The sequence below is a fragment of the Lithobates pipiens genome, unplaced genomic scaffold (genome assembly GCF_037356315.1).
Source record: "Lithobates pipiens isolate NorthernLeopardFrog02 unplaced genomic scaffold, aLitPip1_a1.2 Scaffold_8, whole genome shotgun sequence".
NCBI classification, from domain to species: domain Eukaryota; kingdom Metazoa; phylum Chordata; class Amphibia; order Anura; family Ranidae; genus Lithobates; species Lithobates pipiens.
This window is the reverse complement of record NW_027507903.1, coordinates 383,705,948-383,729,388: the sequence shown is the minus strand read 5'-3', so window position 1 is coordinate 383,729,388 and position 23,441 is coordinate 383,705,948. Positions and strand designations below refer to the sequence as shown.

At 48.2% G+C, this 23,441-nt stretch overlaps 1 protein-coding gene across 1 annotated transcript in view; it reads right to left on the bottom strand.

The window, feature by feature from the left end:
- The window catches only part of LOC143962780 (uncharacterized), a 459,151-nt gene that overhangs the window by 321,794 nt on the left and 113,916 nt on the right, over positions 1 to 23,441 (bottom strand). Inside the window, exon 3 of the mRNA XM_077472215.1 lies at positions 20,529 to 20,679. Coding sequence (XP_077328341.1) covers positions 20,529 to 20,679 — 151 coding nt within the window. The remainder of the gene's footprint in view (positions 1 to 20,528; positions 20,680 to 23,441) is intronic.

Genomic DNA, 23,441 nt, shown 5'->3' with positions numbered 1-23,441 from the left:
TCCCCTCTCTGCCAGTCCCCCCTCCCCTCTCTGCCAGACCCCCCTCCCCTCTCTGCCAGATCCCCCTCCCCTCTCTGCCAGACCCCCATCTCCTGTCTCTCTCTCTCTGCCAGTCCCCCCTCTCCTCTCTGCCAGTCCCCCCTCTCCTCTCTGCCAGTCCCCCCTCTCCTCTCTGCCAGTCCCCCCTCTCCTTTCTCTCTTTCTGCCAGACCCCCCTCTCCTCTCTGCCAGACCCCCCCTCTCCTGTCTCTCTCTCTCTGCCAGTCCCCCCTCCCCTCTCTGCCAGTCCCCCCTCTCCTGTCTCTCTCTCTGCCAGACCCCCCTCCCCTCTCTGCCAGACCCCCCTCTCCTCCCTGCCAGTCCCCCCTCTCCTGTCTCTCTATCTGACAGACCCCCCCCCTCTCTGCCAGTCCCCCCCTCTCCTCTCTGCCAGACCCCCCCCCTCTCCTCTCTGCCAGACCTCCCCCTCTCCTCTCTGCCAGACCCCCCTCTCCTGTCTCTCTCTCTGCCTTTGCCCCCTCCCCTCTCTACCAGACCCCCCTCTCCTGTCTCTCTCTCTGCCAGTCCCCCCTCTCCTCTCTGCCAGACCCCCCTCTCCTGTCTCTCTCTTTGCCAGACCCCCCTCTCCTCTCTGCCAGTCCCCTATCTCCTCTCTGCCAGACCCCCATCTCCTCTCTGCCAGACCCCCATCTCCTCTCTGCCAGACCCTCCATCTCCTCTCTGCCAGTCCCCCCTCTCCTATCTGCCAGTCCCCCCTCTCCTGTCTCTCTCTCTGCCAGACCCCCTCTCCTCTCTGCCAGTCCCCCCTCTCCTCTCTGCCAGTCCCCCCATCTCCTCTCTGCCAGTCCCCCACCTCCCCTCTCTGCCAGACCCCACCTCCCCTCTCTGCCAGACCCCACCTCCCCTCTCTGCCAGACCCCCCTCTCCTCTCTGCCAGACCCCCCTCCCCTCTCTGCCAGACCCCCCTCTCCTCCCTACCAGTCCCCCCTCTCCTGTCTCTCTATCTGCCAGACCCCCCCTCTCCTCTCTGCCAGACCCCCCCCTCTCCTCTCTGCCAGACCCCCCTCTCCTGTCTCTCTCTCTGCCAGTGCCCCCTCTCCTCTCTGCCAGACCCCCTCTCCTGTCTCTCTCTCTGCCAGACCCCCCTCTCCTCTCTGCCAGACTCCCCTTCCCCTCTTCTGTCTCTCTCTCTTCTCTGCCAGACCCCCCCATCTCCTCTCTGCCAGACCCCCCATCTCCTCTCTGCCAGACCCCCCTCTCCTCTCTGCCAGACCCTCCTCTCCTGTCTCTCTCTCTCTGCCAGACCCCCCTCTCCTCTTTGCCAGACCCCCCTTCCCCCCTTCTGTCTCTCTCTCTTCTCTGCCAGACCCCCCTCTCCTCTCTGCCAGACCCCCCTCTCCTGTCTCTCTCTCTGCCAGACCCCCCTCTCCTCTCTGCCAGACCCCCCTTCCCCTCTTCTGTCTCTCTCTCTTCTCTGCCAGACCCCCCTCTCTTCTCTGCCAGACCCCCCTCTCTTCTCTGCCAGACCCCCCTCTCTTCTCTGCCAGACCCCCCTCTCTTCTCTGCCAGACCCCCCTCTCCTCTCTGCCAGACCCCCCTCTCTTTTCTGCCAGACCCCCCTCTCTTTTCTGCCAGACCCCCCTCTCTTCTCTGACAGACCCCCCTCTCTCCTGTATCTCTATCTCTCTCCTGCCCCATTTTTACCTCCCTCCCCCCACTTCTTTCTCTCCTCAGGTGATGGGGGCCCTAATCATTTCTAACAGCAGCCTGTGAGTGAATGCTCCAGCTCCCACACTTCCTGGCTCGAAGCAGCTCTCGGTAAGGCAGTCTAATGGGGGTCTTTCAGGGCAGGGGACACTGATGTGGGGATCCCTGATCTATCAAGGGGGGGATCGCTATAAAGGAAGGGGAATCTGAGCTAATGGGTGGGGAGGGGGGTTCTGACTGCAGTTGACCACTTAGAGACCCCCTATTATATCAGCACTCCCTCCCCCTACTTGGAGACCTCTATTAGATAAGGGGAACTCTCGTTATATAAGCACCCCTTTAGAGAACCACATTATGATATAAGGATCAGTGTGTCCTTATATCAACCCCCTTTTTAGAGACTGGTCTCCTCTCTGCCAGACCCCCCTCTCTTCTCTGTCAGACCCCCCTCTCTTCTATGTCAGACCCCCCTCTCTTCTCTGACTGGTCTCTAAAGAGAATCCGATATAGGGGACCCTTATCTAAAAAAAAAAAAAAAAAAATGCAGTGCAACCTCCCCTTATAATTATATTAATTAAAATGTGAAAAAATAAATTGTGAATGATGGTGGAAACCCCCCAGGATAATCCAAGTATTAATACACTCAAATCTTATTTAAACATACATATTGTTCAATTTCCACACACATACAATAGTGTATGAATAGTGGTGTAAATCCATTCCACAAGGTGTTGTGCTAATATCCAACGTATCTAACTCAAAAGGTGTTTATAAATTGGATATTAGCACAACACATTTTGGAATGGATTTACACCATTATTCATACACTATTGTATGTGTGTGGAAATGAACAATACGTATGTTTTTTTTTTTTTTTAAAAGATTGGAGTGTATTAATACTTGGATTATCCTTGGGGGTTTCCACCATCATTCACAATTATTGAGGTTGTGCTGCATTTTTTTTTCAATTTAATTATGAGGGGTGTAATACTGACCCCTATATTAAGTGTGTGGCACTGACCCTGTGTTATGGGGGTTAACACTGACCCTTGTATTGAAAAGGGGGGGGGGGGGTGATACTGACCCCTGTATTATGTCGCCTAGGATTGCCACCTGTCCACTTGAATAGCTCAGGTTTTCAATCGTGTCTGAATTTCTGCCTAAGACCCAGTCACATTATTCAGATCGAACTGTGGCTTCGCAAGTTACCAAGATGGTCGGATACCAATCCATTGCCACCTGTTAAAATTGGCCACACAAACTGTTTGCCGTGGAGTGCTAAGTGTGACGCATTATTGCTCTCCTCCTGGTCTTTAAAATCCTAGAGAGTATAGCACAAAAAAATTTGCCATGCACCGCTAAAGTGTTCGGATTTGGCTTGAAGAAAAGGTGGCAACCCTAACCTGAGTGAGTGTCTACAATTGTCCCTATTCCTGTACATTGCACACTCACATTGGTCCCTACCCTCAAGGAGCCCACAATCCAAGGTCCCCATGCATATACTAGGGCCAATTTTGGAAAGAGGCCAATTAACCTACCTGCATGTCTTTGGATTGTGGGAGGAAACCAGAGTACCCAGAGGAAACCCACACAGGCACAGGGAGAACATGCAAACTCCAGGCAGGTAGTGTTGTGGTTGGGATTTGAACCAGTGACCCTTCTTACTGCTAGGTGAGAGTGCTAACTAGGGCTGCAACTAACGATTATTTTTATAATCGATTAGTTGGCCGATTATTGTTTCGATTAATCAATTAATCGGTTAATAACCTTTAAAAAAAAAAGTGTGTCAAATTGACGTTCATTTTCAACCACAGTGACAGGCAAATTTGGAAATCATAGAAAACTTCTTAGTCAAAAGGAATTCTCAGACGGTGTTTGTGGTTTTCGTTCAGAAATTACATTCATTTTAAAAACAGAATGTAAAAAACAAGTGAAAATTTCAAACAAAATTCTTTCATTCAGCGAATGTACAAAGATTTTTCGTCTGAATATTCTCATCTGAAAATTGATCGGTGTGGCCAGCATAAGGCTCGGTATACACCTATGCAGTTTGCTTTTGATCTGTTTCTGCCGTGCTTTTTGCAGTACGTTTTGATTTTTGCGCATGTGATTTTAATGCAATTCGCATTTTTGCATTTTTTTGGGCAGATTAAAAAACACAAATTGCTGCAAAAACTCATTATATGCTTTTTCTGCAGCTTCTCCATTGAAGTATGTTGAACCAATAAAGCACCATTTTGCGTTGAAAGTCCCTGACCCTTTCAGATGTGAACGTGTCTCATAGGAAACCATGTAAATGAACTGTAGTGCATTTCTGCAAAAAGCACCAATAAACACATAGCTGTGAACCAGGTCTAAGACGTTTAGTAACATAATGGGGTTAAAAAAATGAAAATGAGCCCTTTATAGTAGAAAAAAGCAGATAATCACTACTGTAGGGGTTTATTTTTTTACTGTAGAACAGTGAAAGTAATATTTTTACAGTAGCCATTATTTGCTCTTTTTGTACTATCAAGAGCTCATTTTAGTTTTTTTTAACACCATTATTTTACTGGCCGATTAATCGATTATGAAAATAGTAATCGACTAATTTCATAATCGATTTGTTGTCAATTAATCGATTAGTTGTTTCAGTCCTAGTGCTAACCACTACACCACTGTGCTGCTCTTGTGCCTGTCGGTGCCATTGCACCGACGTACATTGCCATGCGGCGGTCCTTAAGTGGTTAAGGATGATAAAACAAATTGTCTAACATGCTATAAAAGCAGAGCTTTAATCATAACTCATTGCTTGGGTTCATCACTGAATTTTGTGGACCCAAAAATATTGCTTGACTGCGTTAGGAATGAAAAAGTATATAGCTCAATCAACTGCCTGAGTTATGAGCTTTAATCAGAACTCATTGCTTGGGTTTACCCACTGAATTTTGTGGACCCAAAAATATTGCTGGATGGAGTTAGGAATAAGAAAGAGAGCAGGGATTTCAGTCTGATCCCTCTTGGGAAAGTCTACAGAGAGCCCCGCTCTCTGGAAGTAAAGGGCGGCTGTTGTAAGCTATAATTAAGCCTCTAGTCTGGTTGCTAGGTTATTCTGAAGTAGAAGGCTGAGGGACAGGGTCAATCTCAGTTCGTGCTGGACTGGCGGAAGAGTGCTCATTCCTCTGAGAAGGCCGGGCTAGATCTGATTCAGTCTCTCTTCCAACTGCTTCTAGGGAAACATGGCAGGCAGTCCAAATGTTTGGTTATGGCCTATGAAGTGAACGGCAGATCCTATTCTAACTGTTCATCCTTTCTTCCTGGGAATTCGGTGTTTTGATCTTGGAATGGTTCTTAGCTTTTCTTGGTTAGAGTATGAGGGCACCATACTACAGCCAACAAACTTTGGCCAGGCCAAAATCAACGTGCCCTATTCTTGGTTCAGACTTTAGGGACTGGGTTAAGATGTTTCTCCCCATAGGGGAAAAGGTATGACACATGCCATTCCCACACAAATAGGTTTAAACGTCCATAATTTAAACCATATGAAAGTTTTCAATGAAAACTATTCATTAATGTCCATGTATAGTGTAGCCAGTAGCAAGCAAAAACAGAGTAGGGTTCAGGCACAATGCACATAGATATCACTTGCTGCCCATTTGCTAGAGCAGGATTTAGACAGGACCCCCTCCCAAGCCCACTGTAGCATTGTTTGTATATAATGTTGTTAACTACCCGTTTGCTGCTCATTAGTATGCCCACCTTGGAGCAGTGTAGAATGCATTGCCAGTGATTTCCCCTTGCGCATATGCTCTGTGGTCCCAACAGAGCAGATTTCATAGGCAATGTAAATAGTAAATGGCTGCTCTACTAGAGCCGACCTTTGATTTATATGAAATTCAAATGATGTGTTGTGCAATCAAGCCCACTGAAGCATTGTTTGTTTACAATGCCATTAATTCCCCTCCACTACACATTTATATGCCCAACTTGGAGCAGTGTAAAATGCATTGCAAATGATTTCACCTTGCGCATATGCTTTTTGTGGTCCCAACAAAGCAGCATTCATAAGCAATGCAGATAGTGATTGGCTTCTCTAGGGGAGCCAGTTATATGAAATGCAAATGATGTGTTGCACAATCAAGCCCACTGTAGCATTGGTTTTATACAATGCCATTAATTCGGCCTTTGCTGCTGATTCATACCCAGTCTGGCGCAGCATAGAATGTATTGCGACTGATTTCCCGTTTCAGGCTCTCTGTGGTCCCAACAGAGCAGTGTTCAGATGCAATGCACATAGATTTCTTGCTGCCCATTTGTTGCAGCTAGGCTTTCGACAGGACCCCCTCCCAAGCCCACGGTAGCATTGTTTGTATACAATGCCATTAATTTGCCCTTTGCTGCTGATTCATGCCCAGCCTGGCACAGCATAGAATGCATTGCGATTGATTTCCCGTTGGTTTCCAGCTCTTTGTGGTCCCAACAGAGCAGTATTCAGACACAATGCACATCATTGATTTATTTTTATTTTTTTGTTAGGCTTTAGTACGGTTATTAGTTAGCATTAGAACCATATTGTTTAATGTGAAAATGATGTATATTTTTACTGCTGAATGCTTTATCTTTTTAGAAGCCAGGAAAGCATTTTATTGTTTTAAAATGCCTAGCTTGTCAATATTACAATTGAGTGCAGTGTGTTTTAAAGGTTGTTAATGCAATAATTGGGGCCTAAAGCCCCATATCATCCTCCTTGTGTTTTTTAATGTTACCAATATCTCGTTGCAGATGACTGGAATGAGCACAAGATGTATGTGTGAAATGCGTCCACATGACCATAGTTTGGTGTCTTTGGTATTATCTTTGTGAAACAATATAAAAGGCAATCGGAAGTTCTGGATCTGCAGTCATTTCTTTCTTCCTTCTGACTGGAATGATCCAGTATGGCTGGGCTGCTGTTCGATCTAAAGTAAGTGAAAGGTACACATTTTTTCTTAATTTTATACATTTATTTTTCTTTAACCACTTTCAGACCGGACCATTTTGCTGGTCAAAGACCAGACCACTTTTTGCGATTCGGCACTGCGTCGCTTAAACTGACAATTGCGCGGTCGTGCGACGTGGCTCCCAAACAAAATTGACGTCCTTTTTTTCCCACAAATAGAGCTTTCTTTTGGTGGTATTTGATCACCCCTGCGGTTTTTATTTTTTGCGCTATAAACAAAAATAGAGCGACAATTTTGAAAAAAGCACATTATTTTTTACTTTTCGTTATAATAAATATTCCCCAAAAATATATAAAAAAACATTTTTTTCCCTCAGTTTAGGCCGATACGTATTCGTCTACATATTTTTGGTAAAAAAATCGCAATAAGCGATTATTGATTGGTTTGCGCAAAAGTTATAGCGTTTACAAAATAGGGATAGTTTTATAGCATTTTTATTAATAATTTTTTATTATTTTTTTTTTTACTAGTAATGGCAGCGATCAGCGATTTTTATTGTGACTGCGACATTGTGGGGGACCCATCGGACATTTTTAACACATTTTTGGGACCATTGTCATTTATACAGTAATCACTGCTATATAAATGCAGTGATTCCTGTGTAAATGACACTGGCAGTGAAAGGGTTAACCAGTGGGTGGCAGTGTAGGGGTTAAGTGTTCCTAGGGGTGTGTTACTAACTGTGGGGGGTTGGGCTTTCATTTAGTGAACACTGATCTCTGCTCCAATCACATGGAGCAGAGATCAGCGTCACTAGTTGCTAGGCAGAATGGAGAAATGATGTTTACACGGCATTTCCTCCATTCAGCCGTCCCGTGAGACGATTGCGGGTATGCCCGCGGCGATCGAGTCCGCGGGTCCCGCGACCGGACTCACGGGGGTCCCGACCAGCGCGGGAGCGCACCGCCGGCGGCGCGCTCCCGATGGCAGGGCGGCATTGAAGATTGGACGTACATGTATGCCAATATGCCTGCCCGTGCCATTCTGTCGACGTACATCATCGTGCGCTGGTCGGGAAGTGGTTAAAGATGCATTTAGCCTTTAACTCCAGGGCACGTTCATCCCATTGGTGGTCAATGGGCAGCATGTCTCCCCTTGGTGGTCAATGATGGGCAGCATATCTCCCCTTGGTGGTCAATGATGGGCAGCATGTCTCCCTTTGGTGGTCAATGATGGGCAGCACGTCTCCCCTTGGTGGTCAATGATGGGCAGCACGTCTCCCCTTGGTGCTCAATGATGGGCAGCACGTCTCCCCTTGGTGGTCAATGATGGGCAGCACGTCTCCCCTTGGTGCTCAGTGATGGGCAGCACGTCTCCCCTTGGTGGTCAATGAGGATTCACTATTGAGTTGGCCCACCCTTTTGCAGCTACAACAGCTTCAATTCTTCTGGGCAGGCTGACCACAAGGTTTAGGTGTGTGTCTTTGGGAATGTTTGACCATTCTTCCAGGAAGAGCATTTGTGAAGTCAGGCACTGATGTGGACGAGTAGGCTTGGCTCAGGATTCTCTGCTCTAATTCATCCCAAAGGTGTTCTATTGGAAGGTCAAGAATCTGTCCAGCCCAGTAAAGCTCCTCCACCCCAAACTCGCTCATCCATGTCTTTTATGGATTAAGCTTTGTACACTGGTGCACAGTCATGTTGGATCAGAAAGGGGCCTTCCTCAAACTTCCCACAAAGTTGAGAGCATGAAATTGTCCAACATTTCTTGGTATGCTGACACCTTAAGTGTTGCCTTCACTGGAATTTAGGGGCCAAGCCCAACCCCTGAAAAACAACACCACACCATAATCCCCCCTCCACCAAGTGATTTGGACCAGTGCACAGAGCAAGATCCATAAAGACATGGATGAGCGTGTTTGGGGTGGAGGAACATGACTGGAATGCAGAGTCCTGACCTCAACCCAATAGAACACCTTTGGGGTGAAATAGAGTGAAGGCTGCGAGATGGGCCTTTCTCGTCCAACATCAGTGCCTGACCTCACAAATGTACTATTGGAAGAATGGTCAAATATTCCCATAGACACACTCCTAAACCTTGTAGACAGCCTTCCCAGAATAGTTGAAGCTGTTATAACTGCAAAGAGTGTGCCAACTAAATATTGAACCCTACGGATATTCCATTAAAGTTTGTGTGTGTTCGTGTGTAAAGGCAGGTGTCCCAATACTTTTGACAATATAGTGTATGTGTAAGGGGGCACTCTGATGCAAGGGGGTGATACTCTGCTATAAAGTGGGACTCTGATGTAAGGTGTTGTGGGTGATGCAATGGGCTTTGGGGAGATTCGATGTTCTGGGGAGATGCGATTGGGCGATGGGATTCGATGTGTTGGGGCGAAGCGATTCGATGTGCTGATGCGATTCGATGTGATGCGATGTGCTGCGATGTGCTGGGGGCGATGTGATGTGCTGGGGGCGCTTCGATGTTCTGGATATATGTGATGCGATTGGGCGATGGGATTCTAGGTGTTGGGGTGAAGCAATTCGATGTGCTGATGCAATTCGATGTGTTGGGGGTGATGCAATGTGCTTTGGGCGATGCGATGTGCTGGGGGTGATTCGATGTTCGTGGGAGATGTGATTCGATGTGCTGGGGGAGATGCAATTTGATGTGCTGGGGGTGATGCGATTCTATGTGCTGGGAGCAATGTGATGCGATGTGCTGGGGGCGATGCGATGTGCTGGGGCGATGCGATTTGCTGTGATGGGCTGGGGGCAATGCGATTCGATGTGTTGCGGGTGATGCAATGTACTTTGGGAGATGCGATGCGCTGGGGGTGATTCGATGTGCTGGGGAGATGTGATTCGATGTGCTGGGGGAGATGCAATTCGATGTGCTGTGGGAGATGCAATTCGATGTGATGACATGTGCTGGGGGGCGATGTGATGTGCTGGGGTGATGCGATTCGATGTGATGTGCTGGGGGCGATTCGATGTTCTGGGGAGATGTGATGCGATTGGGCAATGGGATTCGAGGTGTTGGGGTGAAGCGATTTGATGTGCTGATGCAATTCGATGTATTGGGGTGATGCAATGTGCTTTGGGCGATGCAATGTGCTTTGGGTATTGCGCTGTGCTGGGGGTGATTCAATGTGCTGGGGGAGTTGTGATTCGATGTGCTGGGGGAGATGCGATTCTATGTGCAGGGGCAGATGCGATTCTATGTGCTGGGGGCAATGTGATGTGATATGCTGGGGGCGATGCGATGTGCTGGGGCGATGTGATTCGATGTGATGTGGGCGATGCGATTTGATCTGTTGCGGGTGATGCAATGTGCTTTGGGGAGAGTCGATGTTCTGGGGAGATGCGATGCGATTGGGTGATGGGATTCGATGTGTTGGGGCGAAGCGATTCGATGTGCTGATGCGATTCGATGTTTTGGGGGTGATGCAATGTGCTTTGGGCGATGCGATGTGCTGGGGATATGCGATTCGATGTGCTGGGGCCAATGTGATGTGCTGGGGGTGAATCGATGGGCTGGGGTGATGCAATGTGCTGGGGGTTATGCGATTCGATGTTCTGGGAAGATGCGATTCGATGTGCTGGGGCGATGCGATGTGGTTGGGCGATGTGATTCGATGTGATGTGGGCGATGCGATTCGATGTGTTGCGGGTGATGCAATGTGCTTTGGGGAGAGTCGATGTTCTGGGGAGATGCGATGCGATTGGGTGATGGGATTCGATGTGGTGGGGCAAAGCGATTTGATGTGCTGATGTGATTCGATGTGTTGGGGGTGATGCAATGTGCTTTGGGCGATTTGATGTGCTGGGGGTGATGCAATGTGTTGGGGGAGATGCGATTCGATTTGCTGGGGAGATGTGATGTGCTGGGGGCGATGAGATGTGCTGGGGCTTTGCGATTCGATGTGCTGATGCAATTCGAAGTGTTGGGGGTGATGCAATGTGCTGGGGTGATGCGATTTGATGTTCTGGGGGAGGTGCGATTCGATGTGCTGCGGCGATTCAATGCGATGTGCTTGGGTGATGCGATTCGATGCGATGGGCAAAGCGATTTGATGTGCTGATGTGATTCGATGTTTTGGGGGTGATGCAATGTGCTTTGGGCGATTCGATGTGCTGGGGCGATTCGATGTGCTGGGAGATGCAATGTGCTGGGGGAGATGCGATTCGATTTGCTGGGGCGATGCGATGTGCTGGGGCGATGCAATTCGATGTGATGATGCAAAAGTGTTGGGGGTGATGCAATGTGCTGGGGTGATGTGATTCGATGTTCTGGGGGAGATGCGATTCGATGTGCTGGGGCGATTCAATGCGATGTGCTTGGGTGATGTGATTCAATGCGATGTGTTGGGGGCGGCGCGATTCGATGTTCTGATGCGATTTGATGTGTTGAGGTGATGCAATGTGCTTTGGGCGATGCAATGTGCTGGGAGCGATTCGATGTGCTGGGGGAGATGTGATTCGATGTTCTGGGGAGATGTGATTCGATGTGTTTTGGGCATTTCGATGCGCTGGGGGTGATGCAATGTGCTGGGGGAGATGCGATTCGATTTGCTGGGGCGATGCGATTCGATGTACTGATACAATTCGAAGTGTTGGGGGTGATGCAATGTGCTGGGGGTGATGCGATTCGATGTTCTGGGGGAGATGCGATGCGATGTGCTTGGGTGTTGCGATTTGATGTTCTGGGAGAGATGCGATTCAATGTGCTGGGGCGATTCAATGCGATGTGCTTGGGTGATGCGATTTGATGCGATCTGTTGGGGGCGACGCGATTCGATGTTCTGATGCGATTTGATGTGTCGGGGGTGATGCAATGTGCTTTGGGCGATGCGATGAGAAGTGTTGGGGGAGATTCGATTCGATGTGCTGGGGGCGTTGTGATGCAATGTGCTGGGGCGATGCGATTTTACGGGGAGGGGGGCGATGCGATGTGCTGGGGGAATATTTTCTTATTTTTAATCCGATTATCTATGTAACATAGAGAAAGTTGTTTGTGTAAATAGTTGTAAATAAGCAGTTTTTTTAAATACTCCCACCATCCCATCTAAGGCCCCATTCACACATGCGGACATTATGTGCGTATTTCATCCATCCGTTTGCGGATGAAGTACGGACATACATGCATTCCTATGGGATAGCGGGTGTCGGCGGATGAACATCCGCAAACACCCGATATCGTCTACCTCCGCAATTGTCCGATTCTGCAGACGGAGGAAAATCCTATTTTTCTATCCGTCTGCAGAGCGGATCGGATGAACACGGACAGCCGGTCCGTGCTCATCCGTTCCCCCGTAGAGGAGAGCGGAGAGCTGACAGGGCGGTCCCTGCACAGTGTGCTGGGACCGCCCTGTTATCCTCCGGCTCAGCGGGACAACAGAGCGATCCCCGCAGAGCAAGGGGATCATCACGGGGCGGATCATTACTGATCCATCCCGTGTGAAAGGGGCCTAACACCAAAACACAAGCACCATTTTTCAAAATTAATATGCACAGTTTGAACTTCATAAAGTCGTCTTCAATACGTCTAGATGCATAAATAATTTGTGTTGCTGAGATTATTATTTTTTTAATTATTTTTTTTTCTTTTTAAATGAAAAGCTGTACAGAAAAAAGTATCAACTGAGTGTAGATATGTGTGTGTATATATGTACAGAACACGATGTATATATAGTGTGTGTTTCTTGAATAATATTCCTTGTACATGCACATGCAGTATATTTACTGGTTCCTGGAGGGAGGAGGGGTTTGCATAGATATGGGTGGCAACTTCCTCTAACACTGCCGTTGCCATGGAAACCTGACCTGAACCTTATTACACTGCTTGTGCAGAATTGAGCATGTGCGAGATCTGCGAGGCTGAAATCCAGGAAGAAATACTGTCTGGCTTTAGATGCCCACACTTAAGATGGCTACAGTCTGCTGCTAGTTTATAAACTTTCATAATGCTGTAATAACCTAAGAAAACGGACCTTAGTTTACAGACCAACTTTACTGAATACATTAAGCTTGTGTATTATAGGGGCATTTTTATTTAAAAAGTGTAATTTTGGCCTGAGCACCACTTTAACCACTTGCTTACTGGGCACTTAAACCCCCCTCCTGCCCAGACCAATTTTCAGCTTTCAGCGCTGATGCACTTTGAATGACAATTGCGCGGTCATACAACACAGTACCCAAATTAAATTGTTATCATTTTTTTCCCACAAATAGAGATTTCTTTTGGTGGTATTTAATTACAGCTGGGAGTTTTATCTTTTGCTAAACAAACAAAAAAAGATGCAAAAAAAAATCCTGTTTAATAGTTTGTTATAAAATTTTGCAAACAGGTCATTTTTCTCCTTCATTGAAGTGCACTGATGAGGCGGCACTGGTGGGCACTGATAGGCTGCACTGGTGGGCACTGATAGGCTGCAATGGTGGGCACTGATAGGCATAGTTAATGCGACACTAATAGGCACAGATAAAGTGGCACCGATAGGCACAGATAAGGCAGTACTGATGGGCACAGATAAGGCGGCACTGATGGGCAAAGATGGGCACAGATAAGATGGCACGGATGGGTGGCACTAATAGGTACCATTGATAGATGGGACTGATGGGCACTGATAGGTGGCTCTGATAGGTGGCACTGCTTGGCACTGATGGGCGGCACTGATGGGCACTGGTAGATGACACTGATGGGCATGGATATGTGGCACTGGGGTACAGCACCGTTGTTGAGGCAGATTGTGGGCACTGATGGGTTGCACTGTGGGCACTGATGTGTGGCACTGTGGGCACTGCTGGGTGGCACTATGGGCACTGCTGGGTGGCACTGATGGAGGGCCCCTTTTTTTATTACAGAGGTGGCACTGGCAGGGGGCAGGTGGGTACTGGTAAGCTGGCTGTGATCGGGACATCAGTGATCGGCTCTTTTTTTTCTCCTCGCGCTGTCAGCGCGAGGAGGAAAAATAGCCGATTACCGGCTCCGTTGTATCACATGATCAGCTGTCATTGGCTGACAGCTGATCACGTGGTAAGGGGTCGGGATCTACCCCTTACTCGGATCCGTGATCAGGCGAGTCTTGTAGACTCACCGATCACAGAGCGTGCCACGTGCGCCCCTCAGGCTGCTCATGCATGGGACGACGTCAATATACGTCGTCCCAGCAAAGGAAGTCCTCGCTGTAGCCGTCATTTGGCTATAGCGCGGGTCTCTACTGGTTAAACTGAGCCGCAGATCTAAACCATTCTGCAGAAACTCCAAAACTACTGAGGTGGACGGAGTGGTGGGGTCCCACTGCTTACTTTCTGCAAATGTTTTAAATGTATTCCATATTTTAGAATAGATAAAGTTCGTGGAAGGTTTCCTAGCCTTTAGGAGAGTAGAAATCACCCCCACTGAGAATCCTAATGACTGGATATTCTGCCGCTCAAGATCCAAAGATGTAGATTCAGTTTGTGAGGAGCTGGGTGCACCAATTTCCCCTGTGAGAGAAGCTGCGGGAACACTGGGATCTTGAACGGCAGGGCATACGCTGAGGTTCACTGCCCAAGGGAACCACGGCCTCTTCGGCCAGTACGGCAGAATAGCTATCACTCTGACTGGCTCCATCGATAATCTGATTAAAAACTTTGCGATCAAGGGTCTGGGGGGAAACGCATATGCGGTCTTGCATCGCCACGGATTCAAGAGGGCATCTACTGCTTCTGCACGGGGATGAGGCAGACGGGATGGAAATCTCGGCAGCTTCGCATTCATTGGAGAAGCAAAGAGATCTATTTCTGGTGGCTTCTGCAGACTCATGATCCAACTGAAGTCTGATGGGTGCACTGCCCACTCGTTGCTGTCTGGAAAACAACGTGATAGGTGATCCGCCTGCTGATTCAAACGGCCCGGAAGGTAAACTGCCTTTAAATCCAACAAATTTCTTTCCGCCCATAACATAATGGGCTCTACTTCCTTTAATAATGTGATGCTGTGCGTTCACCCCTGCCTAGGGTTGCCACCTTTTCTTCAAGTCAAACCCGAACAATTTTGTGGCGCACAAAAATTTATTTTTTATAGTATAAGCTATACATATATTTTGCTACTAAATAACATTTCTAATCATATGTATATAAGTTAATAACAAAAGTCCTCTTTTACATCAGAGTCCACAGAGTTCCCCTTTTACCTCTGAACTCTGGGGACTCTGACATAAGGGATGCTCTGTGAACCCTGATTTATGGGGGAACACTGAGTACTCTGATGTACAGAGAGGACTCTTCTGTAAGGGGAAACACTGGTGTAAAGGGTAACTCTGATATAAGGGGTGCTCTGAGAACCCTGATTTGACTTAGTGTACTCTCTCTGAGGAAGGAGAGGGAAGAGGGGAGACTTCATTCAGAGACAGGGATGGATGGTGAGCTCACTCACCCCTTGGCAGTCTGCACCTCTCATTCAGATGGATCTGAGGCTGCAGCACTTCAAATTTCTAGCCTCAACTTTCCTTTTCTGAGGCACAGCGCCGGGGATTGGAGTGTGGGCAGACACAGAGGGGTAGGGATGGGGGGGAAGAGGTGCAGATCAAGCCCTCTCTCTTCTCCCGTCTGTATGTGTTGGTGGGGGGTGGAGGGTATGGTTTGTTAGTGGTGGCTTTGGGCAGTGTGAAAGACAGTGTAACAGACACTCTCAGCAGTGAAAACTGCAGCCAGAAACCCTGCTGGGAAACCATAGTCCAGTCTAAATAATGTGTCCGGGTTTCAGACAGTCTGAAACCTGGACGCATGATTCCAAACCCGAACTGTCCGGGTGAATCCTGGACAGGTGGCAACCCTACCCCTGCCATTATATATATGAAACTGCTGCTCTGTTGTCTAGCCGCACTAGCACTTGTTTCTGCCGTAGATGTTCTTTTAGACTCAGCAGAGCTAAATACACTGCTTGCAGCTCTAAGACGTTGGAGACTACCCCCGCCACAGGGACGTCCCATTTCCCTTGCACTGCCAGGTGATCTCAGTGTGCTCCCCACCCTTTTGAACTTGTGTCGGTGGTAAGAATGGTCCAGGAAGGGCATTGCAGGAGCCGAGGCTTTGAAATGAGGTCTTCCTTTGACCCCCAGAGGAGACTTCTCTTCATAGAAGCTGAAATTGATATTCTCTGACATAGGGACTTCTTCCTCCACTGCGTCAAGAAGCCCCATTGAAAAGTCCTCAGATGCCAATGAGCCCAAGGTAACATTGGAAGGCAAGCCGCCATGGTCCCGATTAAACTCAAGCAATTCGAGGCTGACAGGTGGGAGAGAGATCTGACGTGGACCATCTTCTGAACAATCGCCTTCACCTTCTGGGGAGGGAGGCGCACTGTACCAGCCTTGGTGTTGAATAGAGCACCCAGGTAAATCATCACCTGAGTTGGGGTTAGGAGGCTCTTCTCTGTATTTACTAACCATCCAAACTCTCTCAGAGTCCTCAGAAGAATCTCCTTGTGGTCCCGTAGCTGGGCTTGATCGGACGCTAGCAGTAGAATGTCATCCAAAAAGTGAAAGACTCGAAGGTGCCAGGGCTGAAATTAGAACTTTTGAGAATATCCTTGGTGATGTGCATAGGCCAAAAGGCAGGCATTGAAACTGGAGATGTGTTGAGCCTATTGCCACTCTCAAAAATCTTTGGAACGCTGGTAACACGGGAACATGGAAATAAGCATCTTGCGAGTCTACCGATACCATCCAGTCTCCTGGTTGGACCATCTGGATGATCGTCTGCAAAGATTCCATCTTGAACGAGTCGAGCTGTATGAAACGATTTAACGTCTTCAGATCCACCACTGGTCTCCACTCTCCACTCTTCTTGGGGATGAGGAAGAGAGGAGAATAGAATCCCATGAATCTCTCGGAGGGAGGGACCAGTAAAACTGCCTGTTGTACTACAAGAAGGTGAAGATATTTCTGCAGAGCTTCCGCTTTCTGCTGTGAAGTTGGACTTTTTGTTAGAACTAACAAGTCTTGTGGGGGCACATCTTGGAAGGTCCAAAAATTGGTAAATGGACTGTAGAGACCACACCCACGGATCTTCGCAACGACTGCCCGTTACCTCCGCAAACCTCTTCAACCTGGCTGCAGTGGCCTTTTGTCAAAAGGACTTTGTCCCCTCCTGCGTATTGGAGAGGCTTCTCTATTTGCCTTTAGAAACGTGGCCTGAGTACTCCTCCAATTCTTTTTGGGGTCTCTGCCTTGTCTAAAGTTGGAGAAATTCCTATTCCTGGAAGCTTGGAATTTTGTTGATACCACGTGTGAATGCCTCACCCTTCTATCCTGGGGAAGTAGCCCCAACTTCCCTCCTGTCACTCTCGAGATTGCCTTTTCCAGTCTTTCTCCAAAGAGTGCCTTCCCATCAAAAGGGATTTTGCACCAGTTTTGTTTTGATGCTGCGTCGGCTGCCCATGGCTTTTATAATGTCGTCCTTTGGTACATCTTCTCGGATGACTACTTCAATGTTTTCTGTCCAAACTTTAATGGCATTAGACACCAAGGCTAAAGCCACAGCCAGTCTACATGCTCCTCCAGCCAACTGATAGGCTTTTTTCAAATCCATCTATACGCCTGTCCAGAGGATCTTTAAAAGGAGGCCGAATCCTCCATAGGTAGGGTGATGTTCTTGGTTAAACGCACCACTGCTGCATCAACTACTGGAGGTGTATCCAGGAAGGCTGTATCTGACTTGGCCAGCGGGTACAACTTCTGGAGTCTATTTAGGGAGAAGCGTTTATCCGTCCTCTTCCATTCCCCTTCTATTAAATCCTTTAATTCTTCTAAAAAGGGAAACATTTTTATTTCATTTTCAGAAATGGAAAAAAGGTTTTTGTCTTTTTAGGAGGCTCTTCCACCTCTTCCCAGCAGATAGCTTGTTTAACCGCCAAGACAAAAGGTTGTACTAATGAAAAATTAAACCCCGAGGGTTCTGATTCATCTGAGGAATCCTCCGACTCGGCACTGTCCCCAGCAGATAAGGGAGGCAGGGTTGAAGAGGTGCCTGCTGGGTCCGCGGATGATTGACCCTGGTTAGTCATTTCTGACGTTTGACCCCTAAGCGTGGAGGGAGTTGTATGAATTAGCTCTGCTAATGAGTCTTTAACCACTTAAAAACCGGCCCATAGTCGAATGACGGCTACAGGGCGGTTGTTTAACTCTGGGAGGCCGTCATATGACGACCTCCCAGAATTCCGCTCTTACGCGCCCCCTGGGGCGCGCACTCGAGAGCATCCTTGACTGCCGGGTCCATATGACCCGTCGGATCACGGTAAACGGCCGTTCATCGCGGCCGTTTACCACGTGATCGCTCCGTCAAATGACGGAGCGATCACTTGTAAACAAACCGGCGTCATAACATAACATAACGGCGTTCCTCCCTCCCCCTCTCTTTACCGATCGGTACAGCGGAGGGGGAAGAGATCAGTGTCAGCAGCGCTGTGGGCTGCATCTGCAGTGCCCACATCGCTGCTCACCGAAAATTAACCCCATCATACCCTGCCATTACTCTGCAATACTCTGCTGCAATACTCTGCTGCAATACCCTGCAACAGCACTCTGCAATACCCTGCAACAACACTCTGCAATGCTCTGCAACACCCGCCAATGCCCTGCAACACCCGCCAATACCCTGCAACACTCTGCAATGCTCTGCAACACCCTGCACCACTCTGCAATGCTCTGCAACACCCGCCAATACCCTGCAACACTCTGCAATGCTCTGCAACATCCGCCAATACCCTGCAACACTCTGCAATGCTCTGCAACACCCGCCAATACCCTGCAACACTCTGCAACACCCACCAATACCCTGCAACACTCTGCAATACCCTGCAACACTCTGCAATACCCTACAACACTCTGCAATACCCTGCAACACTCTGAAATGCTCTGTAACACCCACCAATTCCCTGCAACACTCTGCAATGCTCTGCAACAACCGCCAATACCCTGCAATGCTCTGCAACGCAATACTCTGCAACGCCATACTCTGAGATATCCAGTCATACTCTGAGATACCCAGTCATACTTGGAGATACCCAGTCATACTTGGAGATACCCAGTCATACTCGGAGATACCCAGCCATACTCGGAGATACCCAGCCATAGTCGGTGATACCAATAGATATCCCCCCCTCCCGCCGCCCTCTGGTGCTTCTACCGACTCGCCAATACGATCAAAGCCAGAATCTTTTTTTTTTTTTTTTTTCAGGCTTCCCAGCTTAGAGGTGAGATGCAGGGTCTTATATCTCATATCTCACTGTAAAGAGGACCTGTTATGCCATATTCCTATTACAAGTGATGTTTACATTCCTTGTAATAGGAATAAAAGTGATCAAAAAATTTATTTTTGGGGAAAAAAAGTCAAACTAAAATAAATAAAGTAAAATGAACAATAAATTTTTTTTTTTTAAAGCGCCCCTGTCCCCATGTGCTCGCATGCAGAAGCGAACGCATACGTAAGTCCCGCCCACATATGAAAATGGTGTTCAAACCACACATGTGAGGTATCGCTGCGAACGTTAGAACGAGAGCAATAATTCTGGCCCTAGACCTCCTCTGTAACTCAAAACATATAACCAGTAAAAAAAATCTAAATCATCGCCTATGGGGATTTTTAAGTAGAGATGTTTGGCGAGCGTGTGCAATTTTGAAGAGTGACATGTTAGGTATCTATTTACTCAGCGTAACTTCATCTTTCACATTATGCAAAAATTGGGCTAACTTTACTGTGTTTTTTTTTAAAGCACAAAACTGTTTTTTTTTTTTTTAAAAAGCATTTGAAAAATTGCTGCGCAAATACCGTGCGAGATAAAAAGTTGCAACGACCACCATTGTATTCTCCAGGGTGTTTGCTAAAAAACATATATAATGTTTTGGGATTCTTTGTAATTTTCTAGCAAATAAATGATGATTTTTACATGTAGGAGAGAAATGTCAGAATTGTCCTGGGTGCTCCAGAACGCCTGATGGAGCTCCCTGCATGTTGGGCCTCTGTATGTGGCCACACTGTGTAAAAGTCTCACACATGTGGTATCGCCGTACTCGGGAGTAATAGCAGAATGTGTTTTGGGGTATAATGTGTGGTATGCATATGCTGTGTGTGAGAAATAAACTGATAATATGACAATTTTGTGAGAAAAAATAAAAAATAAAAAAAATCTTGATTTTGCAAAGAATTGTGGGAAAAAATGGCAACTTAAAAAAAACTCATCATGCCTCTTACTAAATACCTTGGAATGTCTTCTTTCCAAAAAGGGGTCATTTGGGGGGTATTTGTACTTTTCTGGCATGTTAGGGTCTCAAGAATTCAAATAGGCCGTCAGTACTTCAGGTGTGATCAATTTTCAGATATTGGCGCCATAGCTTGTGGACTCTATAACTTTCACAAAGACCAAATAATATCCACCAATTTGTACTTATTTTTACCAAAGATATGCAGTAGTATAAATTTTGGCCAAAATTTATGAAGAAAAAATTACTAATCTGCTAAATTTTCTAACAGAAACAAAGAAAAATTCATTTTTTTACAGAATTTTCTGTATTTTTTCTTTTATAGCACAAAAAAAAAAAAAAACGAGCGGTGATCAAATACCACCAAAAGAAAGCTCTATTTGTGTGAAAAAAAGGACAAAAATTTCATATAGGTCCAGTGTTGCATGACTGAGTAATTGTCATTCAAAATGTGAGAGCCCCGAAAGCTGAAAATTGGTCTGGTTATTAAGGGTGTTTAAGTGCCCAGTGGTCAAGTGGTTAACCACTCTTTTGATCAACTCTGTAACTTGTTCCACCTCTGCCTTTTCGCGATCCGTGCAGGCTTGAAAACAGTCTTTACAGATCAGTTTATCTGTCATCGGGGGTGCACATCACGCCCTACATTCCCTCTTTACCTGCCTGGGAGGGCTAGCTGACCGATGCCTTTTGGATCTTGCTCTTTCCTTAGAATGATGAGAGCTAGTTGAGCGGCTGTGCGCCGAACTTGGGCGTGTGCGTCCGTTGTGATGACCAGATGTCTGATTAGACGTTCTCTTGTGTATAGGGCTGAAACGAAAGTAATAGTGCAAGGCACTCTTTTAGTCTGGGATAAACACAAAAAAAACGAAAAAATAAATAAAAAACATGAGGTACGAACCCTTACCTAAGAAAGGAAGGTTTGTATATAATCATAAGGTGATTATATATATATCATAGTTGCCAACTGTCCCGAATTTCCCGGGACATTCCCGGGATTAGTACATTTGTCCCGAATTAATTTTGTCCCGGGAAATGTCCCGGGAAATTCGGTTTGTCCCAAGAAATTGAATTTCCCATTTTTTTGCCGCCGGCCGCTAGAGGTCTATGGGAGGACAATGTCTCCGCCGGCCGCCATTTTTAAGAAGACCAGAAGTTGGTCTACACCTGTGGCGCCACCCACCCCCGCTGCCAGTGTGTGTGTGTATCAGTGTAAAGTGCAGTGGGCGGTGCCACAGTTAAATGTCTCCGCACGGCAACGGCGGCATGTCGGGGGCCAGTCTGTCACTGTGGATGTCAGAGCGGGGGACAGTCGGATGTCGGGGGCCAGTCTGTGAATGTGGGGGCCAGTCTGTGGATTTTGGGGGCCAGTCTGTGGATGTTAGGGGCCAGTCTGTGGATGTGGGGGCCAGTCTGTGGATGTCGGGGGCCGGTCTGTGGATGTTGGGGGCCAGTGGTATGTTGGGGGCCAGTGGTATGTCGGGAGCCAGTCTGGAGATGTGGGGGCCGGCCTGTGGAGTATGTGGGGGCAGGTCTGTGCAGGATGTGAGGGGGCGGTCTGTGGATGTGGGGGGGGGGGGGCGGTCTGTGGATGTCGGGGACTGCATGTGGGAGAGGCCAGAACCCAGACGGAAAACTGCCCAGGGCAGAGGTAAGATACGTCCAAACACTATCCGTTAGGTATGAGGAAAAAAATGAGATGTTGTCATTTTTATAAGCTATTAACTATCCTGAGGGGAGGACTCCGGGGCGGAGCTATCACAGGTATGCTGCCATGGTGGCACCAGGAAAGTTTTATTTGTGGGGAAAAAATAAAGGAAAAGGACAATATTTGGGCACGACGTCGCTCTTACTGTATGCAAATTTGCGTTCGTGGCTTGAAGGTGTTACTTTTTTTTTTTTTTTAGAACGCGGCTAAAAGCCGTTCGAGAGGGGACGTCCAACCCCCCCTCCAGCCGCTCTTCCTGTCCCACTGGTAGACCTGAGCCACCAGTCGGCACGTCCGCCCGCCAAGCTGAGACCTGAACAAAGCCAGATCATTGCATTCAGAAGGAAGAAAGAAATGACTGCAGATCCACAACTTCCGATTGCCTTTTATATTGTTTCACAAAGATAACACCAAAGACACCAAACTATGGTCATGTGGACGCATTTCACACATACATCTTGTGCTCATTCCGGTCATCTGCAACGAGATATTGGTAACATTAAAAAACACAAGGAGGATGATATGGGGCTTTAGGCCTCAATTATTGCATTAACAACCTTTAAAACACAATGCACTCAATTGTAATATTGACAAGCTAGGCATTTTAAAACAATAAACGGCCACGGAGGTCACGGCCCCCATCCAGGTTTTCACCTGAACCCCCCAGGAGAGGGAGGGCTGATGCCAGCAGTCCGGGGAGGGCTCCATCGGGCCCCCGGCGAAGAGAGCCACCAGGACTGGAGGGGGGAGACTGAGGAGCCCATCCCCAAGGAGGCTGGGACAGAGGAGCAGGCCGGAAGGGGGATCTACTGGAGCCTCTGGGCCCCATAGGAGAGCAGTAGGAGTGGATGCAGCCCCCCCACCCAGCATGGAACACGCAGGGTTAGGACCTCAGCGGGGGAGATCTCAGGCTACGGGGGTGAGTCCACCCCCCCCCAGGGCTAGCATCGCCAGGTCGGGTGAGAAGGGACGGAGACTGGCGTCGGCGATTGGTGGTCGTTCGGACGGGGCTGAGGTGGTCCGCACCGGCCCTACAAAGGCAACGCAAAAATCCACTGGCGGGTACGCAGCACGGCGGCAGGCCAGGTCGGCTGTTTTACCCTCGGCAGCCAGGGCCGTGTCCCCTGGTGGGCTGCCTGGATAGGATGCGCTGATGTCCGGTCACAGGTCGGAGGGTAAGGTGTCCAGGTCGGAGGAGGAGGTTCCGAGAAGTCCAATCCCTGCTAGGGTGTCCGAGAGATCGGCTGGTGGGATCGCTCCTGTGCAGCCCGGTGAGTACCCTTTAAGTTTACCTATTGGTGGGGGGATTGTTTCGGCGGGTGCCGGTGGTGCTGTGAGTGCGGGTACACAGGAGGTGGTGGAGCAGGGGGGTTTGAGGACAGGTGGGGCTGTCAGGGCAGAGAGTGGGCTGTTGGGTTTTCTGGCTGGGATCAAGGAGCTGGTGGGCAGGTTTGAGCACCAGAAGAGGGCCAGCTGCTGGCCCGGCGGCGGCGTGGGTCCCTTCTGGCGGGGTGTCCGGGGGTGTCGCAAAAGGCACGGAAGTGGTGGTCCCGGCAGTGGCTGGGCCCGCGGGGCAGGAGCCGCCAGTGCCCATTAAGGCATCGAGCGGGAGCGGGTCCTCTACTAGACAAGACATTGTGCGTTTGGCGGACTCTTCGAAATGCGAGGTGTATGTCTGCTTTGAAGGGCCGTTGGGGGCTCATTTGAAGCCAGAGGTACGGGAGAAAATATGGAAGGGTGAGTATGTGGAGATATTTTCACTACTACCACTAGAGAAGTTCAACCTGGACAGGGTCAAGCCGGATGATACTAAAAAAGACGACGAGTTGAAGCGGCGGTACAGACTGATACAGAGGACCTTTGC